The sequence below is a fragment of the Lygodium microphyllum genome, chromosome 4, assembly GCF_053477565.2.
Source record: "Lygodium microphyllum isolate KBCC chromosome 4, Lygodium_microphyllum_v1.1.10, whole genome shotgun sequence".
NCBI classification, from domain to species: domain Eukaryota; kingdom Viridiplantae; phylum Streptophyta; class Polypodiopsida; order Schizaeales; family Lygodiaceae; genus Lygodium; species Lygodium microphyllum.
Genome location: NC_141138.1, coordinates 122,347,604 through 122,369,832, shown reverse-complemented (window position 1 = coordinate 122,369,832; position 22,229 = coordinate 122,347,604). Strand labels below are relative to the sequence as shown.

Genomic DNA, 22,229 nt, shown 5'->3' with positions numbered 1-22,229 from the left:
AACTCTCTCTATTGCACTTTCCACCATGTCACCATGCTTTTCACATGTTTGCCACCCCTTCATCCATGTTGTGTATGGCATACATGACAAGCATCATTACATGATACACATTAACCATAGATTACCACCACTTGTCCTTGTCCCTCACTCACACACTTTGCTTAGTCTCCCAATCATACATGTTCATGTATGAGAATGTCTCGATCTTCAAAACACTCTTATTTCAAAGTATGGACTCTAAAGTATTAAAGTGGGTAAAAATCATGTCTTTATAGGAAGCTTTAACATGCATGGCATCTAAACTTGGTTAAAGTTGAGTACTTGAGTGATTGCTCTTAAGAGAAAACTCGACAACTCTCTTGTAATCATCAATAATGCTAGCAAACCAAGTTGTATGCTCCTTGTCATACCAATCTTTCAATATTAAATTAAGTGAGCGAGTGTTGCAACCACTAAAGGTAATATTTGGATATCGTTATTTTACAAGTCTAGTTTCACTTTTACAATTCTTTACATTATCCATAACAACTTGCACCGCATGATGATACCCTACCTCTTCAATTGTTTGCACAAAATCTCTAAAATATGCTCTCTTGATCTAATTTTTCATGTGTTATTTATGGTTTTTAAGAATGTCTCTCCCTTGATGAAACCGACAGGATGTTTATTAATGGCTATCATTGACCATCCAATACAATAGTACATTCAGCCAAGTCTAAGTTTTGTAAAATGATCCTTTCAACTTGCCACTTCACCTCTAAGTGGCACTTATTGAGTGACAAGACAATGGGGAAAAGCTAGCACCAAATTCCCCAGTTTTCTTGCATACATGTATCCAGGGATCGTTATCCACATGCCTAAAAAAAAATATTTATCCTTAGCCAAGGCCATCTACCCTTTTCCTTATTGTGTCACATGAAAACTCTCATGGAGAGAGGTGTAACAAACACTTGCTTTGTTATTGGATTGACAGCTTCACCCATTGTGTCATACTTGGAAGTCTCTAGTTAAAAGCACATGATGTCTAAGATCAAGAGATATTTGACTAATTGACAATGTCACGGTGTGAGTCAAACATCAAGTTCAGCACATGAGACACTTGCAACAAAAGCCCTCTTACTTTCATAATGTTGTTGAATGGCTTTGGTTGCTTGTTTAGTGCTAGGTATTGATACACACGCATGAAGTTCTTCACACTACCAAGGAAATGGTCCCTAATGCAAGGTTCACCACCAAAATTCACAATATGATAAAAATTACACTCCCAATGCATATATCCACCTAATATGTTTTTGGCAAAACTGCCACTCTATCCCTAGCGACTTCTTTTTACAACTAGGACTTGATTTTGTAGTATGTTAGTTAGAGGGAAGAAGCATTGATTGTCCTTGAAAGTTGGTGAATTGGTGCCCTCATATTCTCAGATATTGCATGGCACATGGAGATAACAAGTAAGTGATCATTGATCTCACTAATCTATAATGTTACTAGCTACGAGTTACAACAAATGCTCGTAATAGAACAAAACAAATGAACAAGCAATACACGAAACAATTCATGAAACAAAGAAACAAATAAATAGAAAAATGAACAATACAACAATCCATGGAACAATCAATTGTTTAAACCCTCAAGATTAAATATACAAATTAAGTGCAATTAGAAATAAAAAACATACAATCACAGGTGAATGCTATTATTACATTGTTTTGATAACTATATACATACACTACTCATTTTTGTGATAATTTTTTAGTAATAAATTATATGAAAGAATTATGAAAACATATGTAAATATGCAATAATGAGCTATTAATCGATAGCTTTTATACCTTAAGGATATGCATAGGCATAAGTGAACATGCAATAATACTCTAAATGTTGATAGCTTTTATATCACATGAACATGTATAGACATATGCATACATATTGTGTACACATACTTATATTATAATTTACATAAGTAATTAATAAAAAATTGTGTATACAACTTACAAGAAATAAGCATAACATTAAAGCACATGTTTAAACTAATGGAAAATAAATGCTAATGAGCTAGTTTTACTTAGCTAGGGACAACTTAGTCTAAACAGCATAAAATAACAACCATACCATGAACTAATATTGCCCAAGTTAGGAGTTAGCCCACTTAAAAAAGTTCACAATTTAATTGCTATTTTCTAACACAATGCTTCACATCTAAGGTGCATGTAGCCCATGAGAAGACTAAATACCCAAGATATAAATCACTTTATAATTGCTCCAATGCTTGTTTAAAACAATAACCAAGACTAGTAGACAATCAAGGATTACCTCTTGTTCTCATTGGAACAAGTAACCCTATGCAAAGAATGGAACCTTGCTCATTGAAATACTCTCAAAATCATCCACTCAATGCATAAGATACTCTTGGGGTTTTGTCTCATAAGGGAGTTCACCAAAAAAGGATGCACTCCCCAAGAGACTCACTTGGAAGTTGAAAAAGTGAGAAATGTGGCGCCAGCTATTGCTCAAGGATTTGAGCAAGACTTGAACTATGAAGTCATGTAGGAGGAATTGGTGGTGAAATAAGGGTTGTCTATTGTGATAGACCAATTGCAATGAGCTTGAGTTATTAAGATAGACCTAAAGTTCATACCATTATGTATAGCATAGCAAATGTTAGTAGGAGCATCAAAGTTAGAGGGAGGAATTCGGGCCTAGTATAGTAGTCATAGGAAAGCATGTAGCATAACGAATAATGAGGAGTCCATCTTCTTGAATGTAAGAGCATATTGTGGACAGCATGGGTGTGAAAGATAGGACCTTTTAGCAAGTTGTCCATCTTGACTAGTACCAGAGATTACCCGTTGTGGAAAGCCTAGCCAATGGTAGCAGGAACAATAAAGAAAGGTGGTGGTAAATGGTCTTGGCATGATCTTCTCATCAAGTGGCTTGCCACATTGCAAACATTGAGTTATCCATTTTCCTAAATATGGATGCAAGATGGAATAATATTCATAGGAGAGCTTACATCATTATATACATTGAGGCCTCGATCTTTTCCGAATATGATTGCAAGTTGGAGCGATGAAATAAAAGAAGATGATGTAGCAAGGGTAGTCGTGACTAAGAATAGCCATACCATCTTCATCTCCATGATCACAAATGCTAACTTGTTATTACACCATGGATGATGATGATGATGATGACAATGATGATGATGATGTGTGTGTGTGTGTGTTGTTAGTTTGTGTGATATGTGTGTGTGCAAGCATATGTGTTTGATTATGTGATATGCATGTATTGTGAGTTTAAATGAAGTGTGTTTACTTATATGTGAAGAGATGTGTTTGTGTAAGCAAATGCATGTGCACACATACTCTGTGTGTGTGTGTGTGTGTGTGTGTGTGTGTGTACAAGTACACTTGTCTCATAACAAAAAGAGGCTAAATATGCATGTGGGTCATTATAAAAAGAAGCTAAAAAAGGTAATGAGAAAGAAAAAGAGAGAGCTTGTGTGTAAAAACATTGTTAGAGAGAAAAAAATAGATTTATAATAAGGAGATATAGGGAGTGAGAGAGGGGGGAGAGAGAAGGAAAGATACATCCAACTAAATTGGACTATTTAAGCACTTGAAGAAATAGTGGAAAACAAATAAAAACCAAACTAATTTCTAGGATCCTCTTCTTCTTCAACTTTTTATTTAATCCTAGATCAATCACCTTGTTAAGGTCCCTACATAGTGACATTTTCTCCACTTGCTTTCCTACAAACTCAATATCCAATCTTCTTTGTGTCTCCAAAAACTCCTCTTCAATAGGAAGTTCCATGTGTACTCTAGAGCTTTCTATAGGCAAAGTCCAGGAGCTTCCTTGTCATCCACAAAAACTAGTGGCATTGGTTTCAAGGATGGAGAATTCCTCATTTGTATCATCCACTATGTCCTCACCCTGACAACACCCTACAATGACTCCAATGCAAAAGTCCTCCCTAAGCCCTCTCAACTTCTGAATATAAATAAGTACTAGGAATTCCTTCCCTAGAATGGGGATGGAGGGGAAATTTTCCCAAGTGAGGGACTCAATAGCCATTGGGATGTATTTTTTCTCCTCCTATTCTAGCCAATTACCCACTTTCAAGCTTTCTATGTCAAGCTCCCTTTACATTGCATCCTCCGGACCTCCTCCATGTCCATATCAGAATTCTCAACATTTGTGATTCTTTTGTAGGTAGAAACATTTTGATTAAGCTTTATTGGGTCTACAAGCTCTTCTTCATACATTAAAAAACTAACAAACCTAGAGTAAAATTCATAAAGCTCACAACTTTCTTGTGGAATGGGCAATCCAATGTCTTCTTGCAATCTTCAAGAAGTTATTCCAACTTTTTATTTATAATTCTCCTTTGTTTGTACATCTTCCCTTGGAAAGGATAACGGATCAAGTTATTTGAATCATCAATAACTATATTTGACTCCACCAGGACTTTGAAGGTATTGAGCTCATCCTCAATATATCACATGTTTGACAAAGTGACCTCCTTTATATTGAATGGATCATTGAAAATATATTTGGCATTATCGAAGCATCAGCTATACCCAAATTTAAAGAGAAAAGTGAAAAGCAATTTAGCTCAGGACTCGTCTATTGCAAATGCTTCTTCTCTAATGTAGGTGTCCTCAACGTCTAGATTTTTTGAATTTACATGCTCTCCTTTTCCTTTGCAACACTTCTATGGTCTCCTTTTTCTCTACAATCGTTACATTGGGTTCCTCCTTTCATGAAATTTGAACTTTAGAATCAACTTCTATCTTCTCACCAATGTCAATATCTTTAAATTCTAGATCAACATATATGCTCTCTTGTTTGCCCTCCATTTGCATTGAGAGAGAGGGACACACACACACACACCCCTCAGGAATCTCAAAACCTACCTCGACCCTACAATATGTGAAATGGCACTCTAAAGGCATTCGAAGGCATCGAAATGCCCTTTTGCACATCTTAGGGTCCAGGTCTAGAACTATGTTGGGAAGGGAGGCTTCATATACCTTGGCTATAAGTTAGCTTATTTTCTTGCAACTTTTACACAATACATGGAGATGAGAAGCTCTCAAAGATTGACATAAGTGTTTGCTTAGAAGCAAATTAGAAACAAGGATATTTACCCTATTAGGTTGATGTAAAGTACTCCACATTACCATTACTTTTAATGCCATTTGGTCCCAACTACTAAAAACAAATCACTAAATATAAAAGTGGAGCTTCACTTGGATCTTACATCAACATAAGCAAATGAAAGTTTGCCAAGATGAGGAAAGGGTTCTTAAACTAGAAAACATGATAGAGTTGAAAATATGAAGTTAAAAAAAGTGCATTACATTGCCCAAACCCTATGATGTGGTAACACAAAATTGGACATTGTTGGAGGGGCTTCCTTTGCATCTAAGGGTATGGATGAGAATAACAACAACAAATGTAAACATTTATTCAAAGTCCAAGCTATTTGGGGAGAAAGATTGCTTACTAGACAACAAAACCTTTTACATTGTGGCTTGAATGTCAAATTTGGAGATCTTTAAAAAAAATCAACAACAATGTATGTGCGTATTTAAGTGGGTGTATGATCATTCATGACATCATCTGCATGAGGATCCATGCACACATAACACCTCAAGTACATGACATGTGTCTAATCAATCCAAGTGGAAATGGGTGCCCAAATTTTATAGCATAAATGCCATGTGGCAAACAATCAATGACAAATGGGTGCCCACAATCTATAGAATGAGTGCCACATGGCAAATAATCTTGCAAGGAAATTGGGTCTATGAACACATGGCACAATGAGAATATGACACATCAACTTAGGAGAATCAATTGGTGCCACATCGTGTCATGTTAACATATCTCCACACATGCAAGGAGGGTGAATATATATTCGAGCCCTTCAATCCTTTTTTGTTTCATTCTCACATGTTCTCATCACAACCCTTTGTCACCATATCTTGCATGTTCTCATAGCCCTTCATTGTAGTAGTTTGCATGTCCTAAAGCTTGCAGAAGACCTTCTAACTTGACATATATGTGTCATAAAGTTGATTGAGCTTGCTTTGGCTACATTGCATTCCCTTAGTACCTAAACAAAGTACATGTACATAGGAATTCCAGAAGTGTCGAAATGCATGTGTGTGCACTTTTTGATCTAGTTGCCTAGGGTGGACCTCATCATGGGGCTTACCTTGCCTTTTTGCCCTACCATTTAAGTGCAGTCCACACGACCCCTTGTCAGTAAAATGAGCGTAACTTCTAGAAGGGAATTCAGATTGGGTATTTTTTAATTCAAATTGAAGGGGACAAAGACTCTTTAAGGTGAGCCATTAAGCTTTGTGAAAAAATTTGATAAGATAATTATACAATTGAATCTATATGAGTGTCATGGAGCAGTTAGCACCCTACCCATAGTGACTCTAGTGCACAAAAATAGCCATATCTCTTAGACTATAATTTTGATTAGGGAGATTTTTGATTTAAATCAAAAGGGGACAATGACTCTTCCAGATGAGATATGGGGTTTCCTCCCAGATTGAGTACAAAATTTATTATAGCAATCTTTCTATGACTATCCCTGAATTCATGCAACTAAAACAATGCATGTCCTAGCCTAGCTTCACATTGTATGAGTAGCTCAAGGGCTGAGAAGCCTAAGTATCATACTAACCATCATACATAGCATATTGAGCATGATCCCAAGTACATTTAAGCATCAATTTACTTTGCCAACACTACATATGGAGGCCTTGGTGCCATACATCTCACATTGACTACATACATGTCAAGTGCCATACATGGGTGTCTCGATCAATGAATGTACCTCATGTCAGTGTATGTACCATTAGAAATGGAGTGATCACGGAGTGTACCTACACTTGCATACAAGTATCGGGCTACAAATCACCGAGAGGTGGGCAAAGTTCCCCTTGGGTCGTGGGTGGTACACCCTTTCAGGGTCTTAAGCGATAAGGGAGGGTCACCTCTCTTTTGGCTTACCACCTCTCTTGGCATCAGGTTTTTTCCTCGGATGGAGTTTACATATATATTTTTAATTACTCAACCATCATGAAATGCATGTGGGAAAATAAACATTGGTCCTTTTCATGAAATGCAAGAAATGGACAAGAGCTTGGGTGGAAGGGGCTTACCTTGGTAGTTGAGTGATTCATTGGATGCCAACTTGCCCTTTTCCAATGGCTTATTACTCTCTTTAAGATCAAATTAGTATACACACCACAAGTGAAGTGTTAAGGTAAGCATTAACCACATGAGTAAAGTTTCATGACTAATTATATTTCTTATGTAGTGTGGAAGGAACACAAGTTATTCATTTAATGGTACAACATGAATTCAATCAAGGATTCGAAGTATAAGGCAACATGCAACCTTCAATCTCTCCAACAAGAGGATTAAGCTTAGAAAATGGATTAAATGAGAGATTAAGATCTAGTCAGCATATATTGTTAATAGTTGGAGTAGATGAATGAGACTTCATGAATAAATGAACCCCAAATCCTCCATTAGTTTAACCCAAGGAAGCAAAACACATTCAATGGGTTGTAATCTTTAAGTAATTGATGCTTGCTCTAATGGTGAAGGCTCCTGTGCTTGATCTTGTGCTTGTTCTTCAAGAGTTGAAAGCTTTGTGTGGAGCTTTCATGGCTACCTCATGAGAAATCTTGCATGACAAGCTCCATGTCTTTAATCCGGATCAATGTGGTAAAGAATGGTTGTTGCAGAAGCTCTTGAGGCCGAGATTTTAGAGATTATGGAGGGTATGAGAGTTTGGAATGAGTGGCTATTGCTACCTCTTTTGTTATCCATAGCAGGACTCTTAAAGCATGAGAAGGAATGCCAAGGATGGGGAGTAGGGAGGTCAGAGCAAGTCTAGGAGGTGCCATTTGGGATGAGGAAGCAAGGTTTGTGATTCAACAAATGGGGGAGGAGTAGTAAGAAGTAGAAAGAGACTAGTGCAAAATCCACTGTTGGGTGACTCCTTGGTCTACAAAACTTAACAATGGTGCTTTGCTTGGTCCTGGGGAAGAGAGGGAGGCTCCTATGAGCTCATTGAGTGACATTGAGGGCTTCTCTTGAGAAGAAATGGGGTTGTCTCTTTTGAGTGGCCACGACAAGCTGCATAGAAAGAGAAAGAATGGATGAAGCAAAAAGTAATTGGCGTTTTGCTCCTCTAACTCTTGGGGCTTCAAATTTGTTGTAGAACTCCTAAATTTTGTATAAGATAGGGTGACGACTTGCTAATTTAACCATTTTATCTCCAAGCATGTCAAGAAATTTAGCCATAACTCCTACTTATATTCAAGAAAGCTACAACTAACTGTTGTACTCCTTGTTGTACCACTCCTATTGTTTGAGTAACTAGGTTTTTCTGTTTTGAAAAAGAGAGCTAGATTGGGAAAGGGAAAAGGGAGAAAGGACCAAAGCTTGATGTTCTGATACCAATTGTAATGAAAGAGATTGAGAGGGAAGAAAGAATGAGTAAAAGAGAGAGAAAGAGAGGAAGAAGAAGAGAGAGAAAGGCTAGGAGAGGAGAGAGAAAGATAGGAAAGGGGAGAAAGAAAGGGAGGAAGCCAAGGAAGCTAGGAGGAAGGTGAAGAGTCAGTTCTTGATTATGCTTGGATGCCCTAAGATGGGTCTCTTACACCTTTTATATCCCAATCAATGTGACTAGGTATGTAACCCTTAATTCCCATACGTCTCACTCGTTACACAATTACTGTCGGAAGGCATTTTTTCATGACATAGGATTCAGGTCTGTATTTGATGTTTCTAATCACTATTTGAGAAAGATAAATTAATAATAATTTTATGATCCTAAAGGATAATGACCAAGCTCACCCTAATAGAATGGAAGCTCCCTCTAATAGGATGGAATAGATCAAAAGATAAAATGGAAATCAAAAGCTTGTGTCAAATCTTTTGCATGTCTTATGATTTCATTGCTACCAGACAGCTAGACAAAAAAGGTCCATGTTGCAGATCCCTTGATGTCTACAAAGATAAATAATTAAAGCATAAACTTTTTCTTGCATTAGATAAGCCCTGATGATCTTCAGTATGTTATTAATCCCTATCATGAAGGGTAAATAACATATTTCCACGATCTTTGGATAATTTGTCATAATGGAAAACCAAACTTACCATACATTATGTTTGCATACAAATCACACTAGAGTCTTGTCATCCTAAACTTATGATTCTAGAAAATCTGCTTGATGAATTCCCTCCATGGTTTTCATGGAGATGTGAAATTGTAAGTATAAAAATTTTAAGCTTTTGAAATTTTTGAAGCATGTAAGTGGTTTTATCTAAAAGTTTCCTTAAGGAGTTTCCAAAAAGAGTGTTTACTGCTTTGAAGCATATGTATCCATCCCAAAAAATGGATAAAGAGATCTTCATGTATATTATTCACTAGCTAGACACCTCCCCTTGTGGATGGAGGGTAATTGACAAAATAGCTGGAGGTTTTTGCAGACTGGAGGGTAATTGCCAATAACTAGAGGTTTTGCCAGGCAAAATTCATGCTTGCTAACAAGAGAATAATTGTAAATGGTAAATTCACTTATTTTTCTCATAGGAAAAGAATTCCTTTTAATATTTCTAATATCATTCATGCATTTTTTCTTGTATCTTACTAAAGATTGCACAATGAGGAGTATGTCTAGTGGGTCATTGCACAAGTAATCAAAATTATCCTTGACAAGCATTTTGAGTTGCTCGGTGTTTGTTGCAAAGAAGGAAATTGCATTTAAGAAGATGGATGCAAACCAAGAAGCTAGCAACTTCAAAGAAGCTTGCTAGTGCCAACGAAGACTACTACTACTAAGAAGCTAGTTTTTGCCATAACTAAGGAAGCCTCGAAAAAAAGTAAGTGGAGAGGCCTACTACAAATGGGGAAGGTACAAATAAAAAAACATATTGTAAGAAGTAGAAACAAGACAAAGAAAAGGTTGCAAAAGATAAGGGTCAAGCAAGGAATTAAGAAGGCCATGAAACTCAACCAGGATAGCCCAAACAAAGAGCCCAAGGAGGACAGAAGAAAGGTAGGAAACTCCAATGAGGGCAATCCAAACACAAAGCCCAAGGAAGACAACACAAAAGGGCCCAAAAATGACACCAAAGAAAGCCCCAAAAGGACTCCTCAAAATGCCTCAAAGGAGAACTCCCAATAGGAGAGAGAACCGTAGGTGACCCCTAGAAGGATTTTTGATGAGGACACCAATGAAGGAGGTAGAGACTAGGGCTACTTCTATGACACCCAAATAGGCCCTACTTGGGGATGTTTGAAACAAACATGTAAAACATATCCCTATATGTACATTACATGATGTAATTGACAAAAATCAATATAAGATCAATTATTTTTGTTAATTGCTTCATTTGTTCTCTCATTCTATTGTGAATTGCTAGTCTCGAGTCTTATTTGTGTCTATTCTATAAGGCAAGTCACCTCTCATTTCCCCAAAAGGCTTACTAAATATTTTAGGTTATGCAATGAGAATGTCATGTATCTCGCAAAATTGACAATAATTGTTAGTAAGGCACATGACAATTGACAACAATGGTTCAAGGCTTTGCAAATCTTACAATGCCCCTTGCTAGGGCAACTCATCACATGCATAAGGTTTTTTGCACTTTTGCTAATTAGTTCAACATTTATACATTTCTTGTTAATAACTGATAGATACTTTGGATCCTCATTCTCCAAATAGATAATCATAGTAAAGTGATTATCATTTTCCTTTAAGTCTAAGTTTCCATGCACCCTTAGTTCTCATCCATCTCTTGTATTAGAAAGCTAGATGTAGTGTCAGTCTTGGAATGTTATGTGACAAGGTGATGAGGTTCTTTGAACATTTTCATAGAAATAATCGCCCATGTGCACTTTATCCGTTGACTTCAAATTTAATCCAAATATTTAACCAATGTGGTGGATGCCATTTTTCTATGCAACCACATGGTTTTTGTTGTTTACAAACCTATTCCTTGAAATAAACCAGGCTAAAGTGACTCTTCTTGATATTCTCCCAAATTTCATAGACTTTGGGATATCTTCAATGGCATTCAACTTAAAGCCCTAGATGGTTTGGGTATTCAAAGTATCCCCCTTTGTCAATGAATTGAGATTAGGTGAAGGAAGCTCTTCCAACCTTCCAAATGCTTGTGCATTTGAGGGAATAATGTAAGCTACAAAGTAAAACAATAAATTCTTTTCAATGGAAAATGATGAAGGACAATCAAGGTAGACAAGATTGTGAAATTCAGTATGCATGATGTAATGTACTTGTGAATGACTTTGTTGGCTACCATGCCACACTTGTTGATGAAAAAACATCTACACAAAGTCCTCAAAGTTATTTTACAATCTCAATGGAAAAGTAGAAACTAATTTGATAATGCATACTTATTGTGAAACTTCCTTGAAATTTTTAAATTTCATTGACTTACGATAAGGTGAAAATTGTTGTTATATAAAAGGTGTTGGGTGAAGATCCTTTGTATAGTATACGTGTTGGATGTTTGGGTATCATTTTTAATCTCCTAACCTAAACCCCAAAATTCATCCTTTCCAATGAAAGCTCACATTTTCTCTTTTTTGTTTGTTGATTCTATGAGGACCTTTACAAAAATAAAGCATTGTTATTCAATCATGGAGCTTGTAGGTTGTTGGATACCACATATCATCCTCTCTTCTATTAGCATATGCAAGCATTTTGAAGTTAGATGGTCGCGTAGAATAAGCCATGGAAGAAGGTCGAGATGTTGAAAAGAAATGAGGTTAAAAAGTAGAGGTAATGTGCAAAAAGGAGTTTGGATGAGTAAAGATGCCAAAACAATGAGAGCAATGAGAGGAATGCACTCAAAAGAAACTATAAAAACTTTCTAACTATCTCTTAAATCAAGATAAAACATTTTGGATTTTTTAATTTGAGGCGACTTTAAAGATCCCACTTTTTAAAAAGTCATATCATGGTGTTGAAAGTAAAATGGCCGAAAATGTCATTATCTCAATGACAGACGTTTTGGCTAGAATTGGCTTGTGAGAATAAGTTTAGAAGCTTCTATTTAACTTTTTGCTAAATATTGATGAGAATTGCCCAAATTAGTAAAAGTCAAATGTTACATTGGACCACACATGGTAGTGTCCTATTGGTGCATGTACCAATCTTATCAATAGTGAATATTAATCAAAAGGCCCTTTTTGATTTAAAATTTTCCCTGATGGCTTGGGCAATTGCCACAACATTGGATGCATCAAGCATATTTGAAGAGAAGAAGCTCCCATTTATCAAAATATTGAATGATGAGGTGGTGGGAATTGCAAATAAATTCTATATTAAGGAAAGTAGTATATTGTAGTGCAAACTAACCAATGTTAAGGGAGACAAAGGAGTTGTCCTTAAAATTAAATTCCATATGTGCTTATTTGTAGATGGAAAATATGGAAGTTCCACTACATGAGAGGAAGATAGTTGAATTAGGAACGTCGGGACCAATAGAAGATATACACCATAGAGGTGAAGAGAACCTCATACGAATGCCTAAGCATTTTCTCTTCTCGATATTAGCCAATGAGAGGACGATGTTCTCAATAAGCTGTAAATTGTGGGCGAGGCAATCTTCAAGAGTTAGATTGATACATTTGCTTTTCAATTTATTAGTCCATTTAGCCATCAATCAATGGTGCAAGAAAGGTAAGTACTTGCATTTTGTGAAGGTAAAGTACCATATATGATATATTTCATAATTATAATGTGCATGCAGTCCCCATGGTGTGGGATTGATTCATAATATTTTTTAATATCAACATAACAAATATTGAATGCAATATTAGGAGGATTGATAAAACTTGTGGGATGTCATGACAATCCAAAAGGATTATAATTTCATCTAAGATGTAATTTCATCTCAAACGTAAGTGACCTTATTAGGGTCAATCAACAATCTCCATCACGAGTTATTTGAAAGCTTCAAGAATCATAGTGAGAATTCAAGTATACTCAATTTAAATAGTATTAGAAGCATTAGTTAGCCAAAGGAAATCTTGTGTACTTTGAAAATACCCATAAGATATAGATCATTTGAGAGTGCTATGAGTATATTAAGTAAGAGTAATGATCAATTTATGTAAGATAGGAGGTTCTTCTCATCAACAATAGTGTCTTCAAAGTCACATCCATTGAGCCTCTCCATTGCAAAGGATAAAATAAGTTTTTTTGCAAAGGATGGAGGAATTATCGAGGGACTTCATCAATGCCCGTAGTAACGAAGTCAATGAGTACATTTACGTGACAAGCCTCAACATCACTTCAAATCTTGCAATGAAGGATTGGTAGTCTAAATTAATTAGGTCCAAGAAGGAAATGAAGCCTTCCATTAGTGTAGCCCTAGCCTCTTCTAGATTAAAGGGCTTCCATGAATATTAGTGAATGTGTCAAGGATGATAGAAAAAAAATTATAAAGAGAAAGAATTTCAAAGCATAAGTTACATCCTCAAAAGCATGTTGGAGGAGAGAGAGTTTAATAAAGTAGAAAGTTTCCTAAAAAGTAAACATAGGGGAGACCCATTCTAAAAGGGCATTAATAAAGGTGATATGAATACTAGTGTTTTTGAGTCAAGGTTTCCAAGATCCAAACAACCATGAAGCTACCACATAGGAATCTGCACTATTAATCAAACAACAAAATTTTTATTGGAGTCCCAACCCTCCATGTTCACATCTTTTCTCTTCAAACTTAATGAAGTAGTACAAATATTGTTGGATCCTTGTGAGGAAATAGAGAATGATCCAACCCCAATATCCTCGGGCTTGTAGTGTCCTTTAGGTCACTTGCTACCTTTAGAAGAGGTTTGAGACCATATGTGTCTGCAAAGAATGAAAATGTTTGTAGCCTTTGAGGGTTGAGGCATCGCTTGATGAGCTTGACACAACACCTTTTAAAGGACCAAGTGAGAGTCATCCTTTGAAATCCTTAGATTTTTAGCATTTGAGAGAACCATAACCCAATTAGTAAGAGAAGACAAGAGGCTTTGAAAGCTTGAAGTCCCTTCTTGGAGATCCACCTAAAGAAAACTAACATGGAGTCCTGGGGAGAGTATTTGTGTTGTGCATGATAAACCATGACACATGATTGAACCATAAGATGGTCCTATTCTTGCACTCAAACTTGTGGCAATGAGATCGCATCAATATTTTCAAGAGGAACTAAGATAGTCAAATATTTGGTATACAAACTTAGCATCCACTTTGTTATCCATAGGCTAGGTAGACTTGTGAAGATGCATACTCCAAAGGGGGAGGCACAATTGTTATCTTCAAACATACTCGTGGTAATAGACCCGTTGAAGATAGAAGTTCTACCAAGAGAGGAGCCACCCTCATGGACCAAACTAGAGAAGTCTCTCTCTATAGTGGAGATGCAATCTTCATTTAGAAGAAGCAACCACCCTATACAGGATACAAATGAGTAAGCCTATGTAAAGTCAAGGTAACTTGATTGAAAAATGCTTTTAGCACTTGCATTTAATTAAATCGCTCAAACCGAGAAAGGTATGTGAAAGAGAAGCAGAAATGAAGTTAGTTCATGTTAATCACCAACTAGGTGTAAGTGGGAGTGGTTATAGCTGTGGAGACTACGTTGAAAGCTCAACAGGCCAACATGGAGGTCACTTCATACATAATGTTTTGAAATGTTTGAACCAACTGCTTGTGTGACCTCCATTTCACAAATTTTCTGGCTTCTTAGTGGCCTTGATCACACCCAAGGTTGAGTATCTTATTAAAATGTGTAGGGTGTTCCATAATCACCTACAGTGCACTTTTTTTGTTGTGGACATCAAGGCTTCCTAGTGTGTATGCAATCCCCAATCAGAACAAAGTTCATTAGCCATACAAAGGCCAGTGCATTGATGAGTCCAACATGTTACATGGAACTTTGTTATATAGATTTGAGAATTGGCGTTTCACATCATCATATCCTAGCATATCAAGTAAGTGTTCATGCTTTATTCTTTTAAGCTAGAAGTAGCTCATGAGCTAGGTTGATTGCAGTCATCCTATATCAACTATGTAAACTACAAAAATATACAAATTTATGTGGTAATGCAATTCACATGAACTTACATATCACTCGACACAAGACAACCATTAATACAGTTGAGTTTTTCAAGATCTTTTCGAAAAACAGATTTTGCCCTTAGTAGCCTACCATCAACACGAGAAGAGTACTGCAGCCAAACAGAGGAGTCTCTAACCATCCAGAAATCATCGTTTTGTCAAGAGTGAACTTGTGACTTGGCCTGCAGCCAGAAACTTACGAGAATTCAATCACAGCTCAGATTCTGCATTTAAGAGAACCAGCACAAAATGGCTGCAACGTTTAAGGAGAGGCTGTGGCTGAGCTGTTTGTGTCCTTGTAATCCATAAAGGTTATGTACATGTACAATGTCAAATTTCCATTGTTACATTATTGATCAACCCACATAACCAAACATGCTAGCTACCTTTGCAGTTTTCAAATAATGATTGCTCCAAGAGGTTAATGAAAATGGAGTTAGTCAAGTTATTCTAAATCTGACACCAGAACCAAAAGCATCTTCTGTCTTTAAATGTTAGCAGAGAATAGCTAAAAGGAGTGAAGATTCACAAAAAGATAGGTACAACAGGAAAAGAATGTTTCATGGCTGCCGCATGGCCAATACTGGAGGTTGATCACGAGACACAGGAAGCATTAGATACACATCATGTACCTGAGGCTTTGATACAGCACCTGAGTCCTTGTCAATGGCATAACAAACATATACTGTATCAATGATATTATCCAAAACCTGGCAAAACAACAGGAGCAGGACAAACAACAGAAGCCAGGCAAGGGCTGTCACGTAATAAGCAGATCCTTCCAAATCTGTTGCACATCTCAAAATAGCAAACACCTGCAATGCAATGCAAGAAACAAGTTAAACACAAATTACTGAACACATGCAAAGAATGTCATTTATATAATATGATGCTACCATTGTTTTTCTACATCTTCAATGTTATATTTTCAAGGTCTCTCAGGCTTGGGGTTGCTAAGTTAGTGTTTTAAAATGTCCAAACAGTTACACTTTCTGTTTTCCGGGGAGTCCTCACACTACCACCTAATCAATGGAACGATGTCCTCATCGATCTAAGGCTTCATGCCTTCAAGTCACACACATCAAAAGGTCTTGACTCTTAATATAGCTTACACTATCATGTTGCAACTTAGACTTCGGAGGTCTTCATAGCTTATTCTATTAAGCTAGTTAGTGTCTACACATTAGACTCTTCTTAATAATTCCCATCCAACCCAACTCTATTACATTTGAGTAAGGCTTTAAAGCCTTGTCGTTACTTGCTTGGCTTGACATTGGCTATGCATGCCAAGCTTTGTTTGTAGCGCTCTTGTGGCCAAGGCATGGTGGAAACTTTTCCATGTTGTGCCATGCCTTGAGGGAGGCACTCCATCATTAGGTTGCTCCTTATGCGATTCCTCCCTTAGCCTCTATCTTCCTTTGGATGAAGGGACATAATACAATTGTCAAGTCTCTTTGCTCTCATTGCGAAGTCCAAAACTTTACTCTTTGTTGGGTTAGTTTTTATTGCCTTTGCCTTAGACAAACTCATTGGAACAACTTGCCTTTTTGCATGGAAGGTATGGCTCCATTACATAGCACCTTTCCTTTAGCTCTTCTTGGGTTCGTCTGGTGTTAAAATACTTTCAAGAGTAGATCAAATCGTCATGTTTCACTTGGATTCTTGGCAATTGGTAGTAGAAGTATCATTGAGGTACTTGGAAGTGACGCCCATGTTACACTTATCGTGTTCCTCCTATGTTCTGGTGTGAACACTCCCTTATCTCTCACGCATTTTTTACCTTCTAGCTAGATAAGGGTTTTTTCCCCGTGTGAACACCCATTAGTGGGTGTGGTACTTAGTACCTTAGGGATTGTACTTTCATTCATTCTCACATAGTGGATGTAACCTTCCAACACTCTTCTCCCTTGCTGTTCACTTGTTCACTTTGAGTGTGCACGTTGCTGAAACCTAACCTAGCAGTGGTATAAGAGGATACATTTCAGCCGCCACCATCACTCCTTGAGCTGCCGTTGAGCCCTATGCTTGGCTGCTCTTCTGCTTGCTCGCCATCCACACTCGGTTGCATGCTGTGTTCTTTGACCTACCCCTGACAATCTTGTGCTGAATTGACAGGTCCAGCAGCTTACGAGACAGCCCGACTGCAACTGCTCACGCATCGCCTGTGCCAGCAGCAACTAATGTGACAGCCCCTGACCTGTGCTGTAAGCCCCGTCACAACAGACACCTGCAATCCAGCCGACAACTCTGTCTAACTGCATCACAGCTTGTCAGCCAGTGTTTGTCACCAATCCCCGCCAGGTCATGACTGCCACGCCACTCATTCAGCGCTATCAGGCACCATCAAATCTGTTGCCCTATCCGGTCAAACCTACCACCTATCGCCAAATCTGACACCCCCGATGGCTTTACAGACAGGCCAAACTTTCTCGTGCTGACACACATATTTTTCGTCACGCTGCCCCCATTAGGTGCCAATTGAAACCTGCACGTGTTGATTCTTTGTTCATGACACTGCCTGACATTATTTTCATTAAAATATTATACTCCAAAGCCTTAAATCCAAATTATCCCATCTTTAAATTGCTCCTGTTTGTGCGCAATGCCTAGTGAAGCACAACATTTAAACATTTTGCAGTTGATACAAATTTCCCCCAAATTTCTTCCCAAAATTTAGGGCTTTTGCCTGAAAACCCTGAATCTCACAAAGATTTTGGGGGTTTTGCATTCTGTGCCCAAAAATGCTCGATTTTGCACCGAAATTTGGGGCTTTTCACATTCAGGCTTCAATTATACCAAATTTCACCGATCAAATGTATGTGGTTCAGAAGTTAGACATGCAGGCCCTCCTACACAGAATGTCACATGTTCTTCGAGCTCATCCAAAATCACTAGTGGATCTTCAACTCTAGCTCCTATTGCACCTCCAACAATTATTCAATTAAGATGGGACAAGATGCCCAAGCTCGTGCTTTGATTGCACTTTCATGCAAAAGACACGTTATCTTGCATATTCGGTCGTACACAACGGCCAAAGATGCTTGGGAGAAGCTTGCTTCATTGTATTAGGTATGCAATGAGGCTCGAGTAGCCTGTGTAAGTAGCTTGAGATGAAGCACATGACATAGGGTGATTCTTTGGATGCTTACATTACACATGTCAAGGACACTATAGAGCAACTTGCTAACATTGATGAAATTATTCTCAATGCATCTCTTGTATCTAAGTTCTTGGCTGGTCTATCTGATACTCATTAAAGTTTTGCCACTACACTTTGTTTACTTGCAAAGGGAGGGAGATGCTAATGCTTACACATTTGATGCATTGGTATCACTTTTGTTGCAAGAAGAGCAATCAAGGCTGAATCACTCTAATATAAGTACAGATAACCAACCATTTGCAGCTAGCCATCATAACAAAGGCAAGTCATGGCAACCTTCAAACTCCAAAGAAAAAGGCAAAATAGCTTCTTCTACCGACTCCTCAAACACCAAGGATGATGGTGCTAAGAGTTATTGGAAAAAAAAGAGGTAGGTAATTAAATAATGCAGAATGAGGATGGCATGGGTATTGTTGAAAATTCAACTAATGCAAAGGATACAACAGCACATTTGGCAAGCTTGGACATTGGTCAATCTTATGCCTTTGTTGTGTATTGTTTGTATGATCCTTCTTTACATGACCATTATCTTTCAAGTGTTGAAAATTGCAGCACTTGGTATTTTGATAGTGGCGCTTCTAAGCACATAACGTCCTTTCATGACTTACTTGTATCATATGCAAATGTACAAAAGGAGGGATTAGTTGTATGTGCAAACAATGCTTCGCATGCCATTCAAGGCATTGGTTAGATTCCCATTATTGCAGTCGATGGGAAGACTATTATGCTTGAGAAAGCCTTGTATGTGCCAAGCATAAAGAAAAAGTTGCTTTTAGTTTCAGCCATTGCATGTGCTCGTTTTGTGGTCAAATTCCACATGGATCAATACAATGTTTATGACTGTAGTGATGGGGATGCCCTCATTGTCATTAGTACTTTGTACAATGGACTTTTCAACATGATTTATATGAGAGGAGCATTGGAGGATACATTACATGTTGATACCACCATTGTGGATGACACTGAGTTATGGCATGCTTGATTTGTTCATCTTAATTATGGTAGTTTGCTTTGTCTAAGAAGCAAAAATACGATGCTCAATCTCCCTCCGTTGAAAGCACCTACTCACAATGTATGTAACACTTGTCTACTTGGCAAAATGCATCGTCCTTTGTTTCCCAAGGGTAGTACTATCGCACTAATCAGAAATTACAACTTGTGCATAGTGATATTTGTGGACTCATGCATATCAAATCTATTGAAGGATACTTGTACTTTGTTACTTTCATTGATGACATGACTTGTCATTGCTAGGCATATGCTTTGAAACTCAAATCTGACGTGTTTACATGCTTTAAAAGATTCTTGGCCTTGGCTGAAAATGGCACTAGATGCAAGCTGATTACACTCTATATTGATTGAGGGGGAAAATATGCATCACAAGAGTTCAACTCCTTCACTAAAAGGGGCATCATCCATTAGTGTACTACGCCTTACATACCTCAACAAAACAATGTAGCTAAAAGAAAAAAATGTACTTTGATGGAAATAGCACTTTGTATGCTATCACACAATAAGCTACCCCCAAAGTTTTAGTTTGATACTATCATGTGTGCAGTGTATGTACTGAATTGCAGCCCAACTAAAGCATTGGCTGATTGTACATCTTATGAGGCTTGGAATGACCGGAAACCAGTGGTGTCACATATCCATGTCTTTGGTTATTTGGGATATGCTTTAGTGCCACAACCATGAAGACATAAATTGGAAGGCAAGGTTGTCAAATACATCTTTATTGGTTATAGTGCAGAAAGTAAAGGGTATTGCTTGTACCAACCCTCCACCAACAAGATTTTTGTTAGTAGAGATGTATTCGCTAAACATGCTGGTTGGCCCTTCATGGACTGCAAAAATCAGCCCAATGTGGGACCTATGGACATGTTTAATAGTTTGTTGCCTTTATTTCAGCAAGGTGGACTTGATTTTGTTCAATTTCAGCGACCTATTGAGAGGTTACAACAACAAAATCAGCAACAAACACATGTTGAGCAACAGCTTGATTTTCAGCCCATTGATCAAGGCATTGTTGATTATGAAGTGGCCGATGAGAGGGCTGCTATTTGGGAATCTAAAACAATTCCTAGCTGGTTGCTAGATACATTACAGAACAGCAAACAGCCCATTCCTCTTCCTGGTCGAACTAGACCAGCTACTCTCCATGTACACAGTAACTTAGTTGCATGGGCACTTGTAGCTAATGCATGCAACGAAGAACCTATTTCTTTACATGATGCTTTACAAAAAGAACATTGGATGGCAGTTATGCAATCAAAGTTAAACTCTATTGATAAAAATGACACATAGGAGTTATGTGACTTGCCTACTGGCAAGCGTGCTATAAGCACTAAGTGGGTTTACAAATTAAAACACAGATCTAACGGCAGCATTGATTGCTACAAGGCACATCTTGTTGCCAAAGGGTATACCCAACAGTGTGGGATTGACTATGATGAGATATTTGTACCCACTTCAAATATGACCACCATTCGTAGTGTCATTGCTTTGGCTACTCATTATGCTTGGCATGTGCATCAATTGGATGTGAACACAACTTTTTGGAATGGTGGTCTTCATGAGGAGGTTTATGTCACTCAATGTCCTTGCTTTGTTTAGAAAGGGTCATAAAGCAAAGTGTGCCGTTTTCATAAGATGCACTATGGTTTAAAGCAAGTAGCTAGGACATGGTATGAGAAAATACATGCATACTTGATTGCTCTTGGCTTCAATAATTCACACAATGAGAGCACACTTTATGTCCGCAAGGATGAGTGTCAAGAGACTCAGAAGATCAAGAAGAAGACTAGAAGAAATCCGTCCAAAAACTCAATGGGCACGAGATCCGTTTCACCTCCCAGCCTTGCCTAGTTCATTGCTGGCCACACTGATCGTGATCCGATTGCCAGCCGTCAAACCTTGGTGAGTCCTACTATTCTTGGACTCTCTTTAATTCTAGGCTCCCCTAAACCCCGTCCAGGCGCCCAAGGCTCCGGACGGTCATGCCTCGTGCATGTTTCCCTTAATTTACCTTATAAATATAACAATGAGGATAGCCTCCTGATTCTCATTCTTTATGTGGATGACATTATGTTGATTGGAACCCATGAGACACATATTTCAGCTTTGAAAGCTGAATTGCAATATGCTTTTGATGTGATAAATCTTGACCACTTGCACTACTTTCTTGGCATGTAGTTTACTACAGTTGAGGGGGTATTATTTAGTAGAAGTCTAAGTAAATTGGGCAGCTTCCCTTGAGAGTTTTTAGATGCTAGACTGCAAGCCTATCTCTACTCCCATTGAGAGAGACCACAAGTTTACACTTGAGGATGCACGAGAACCTTTTGATGCTTCTCTTTATCAATAGGCTGTTGGTTGTTTATTATATTTGTGTAATACACGGCTAAATATTCAATTTGAGGTCTCTCAATTGGCACGCTTTATGCACAACCCTACACATTGGCAAGCAATGAAACGTGTTTTTTGTTATCTCAAAGGCACTCAAACATTGGGTCTTTTTTATCCTAGACACACTACTCTTTGCTTGCATGCATTTACAAACACTGATTGGGCTCATTGTTTTGACACAAGGGTGTCCACTAGTGGTAATTGTTTCATGCTTGGTAAATCATGCATCTCTTGCTGAGCAAAAAGCAATCTACAATGACCACATCTAGCTGTGAAGCTGAATGCAGGGCAGCATTTACAGCTACATTGGAAAATGTATGGCTCAAATGCCTTGGTTGATCTTAGCATGGGACAACAGTCACCTACTCCTATCTACACTAATAGTCGAAGTGCCATGGCAATTGCAAGGAATCTAGTTTTTCACGCTCATACAAAGCACATTGAGGTGCATTATTATTATTTTAGAGAAAGGCTCCATGCAAGGGAGATAC

The 22,229-nt window shown here is 37.8% G+C and overlaps 1 protein-coding gene across 2 annotated transcripts in view; it reads right to left on the bottom strand.

The window, feature by feature from the left end:
- Positions 1-15,460: 15,460 nt before the first annotated feature.
- LOC148037559 (Plasma-membrane choline transporter family protein) overlaps positions 15,461-22,229 on the bottom strand; it is a 42,426-nt gene continuing 35,657 nt past the window's right edge. For both annotated transcript variants that reach the window (XM_087676505.1, XM_087676506.1), the window contains exon 4: positions 15,461-15,988. In XM_087676505.1, the coding sequence (XP_087532631.1) occupies positions 15,734-15,988 (255 nt within the window). In that variant the 3' untranslated portion in view covers positions 15,461-15,733. The remainder of the gene's footprint in view (positions 15,989-22,229) is intronic.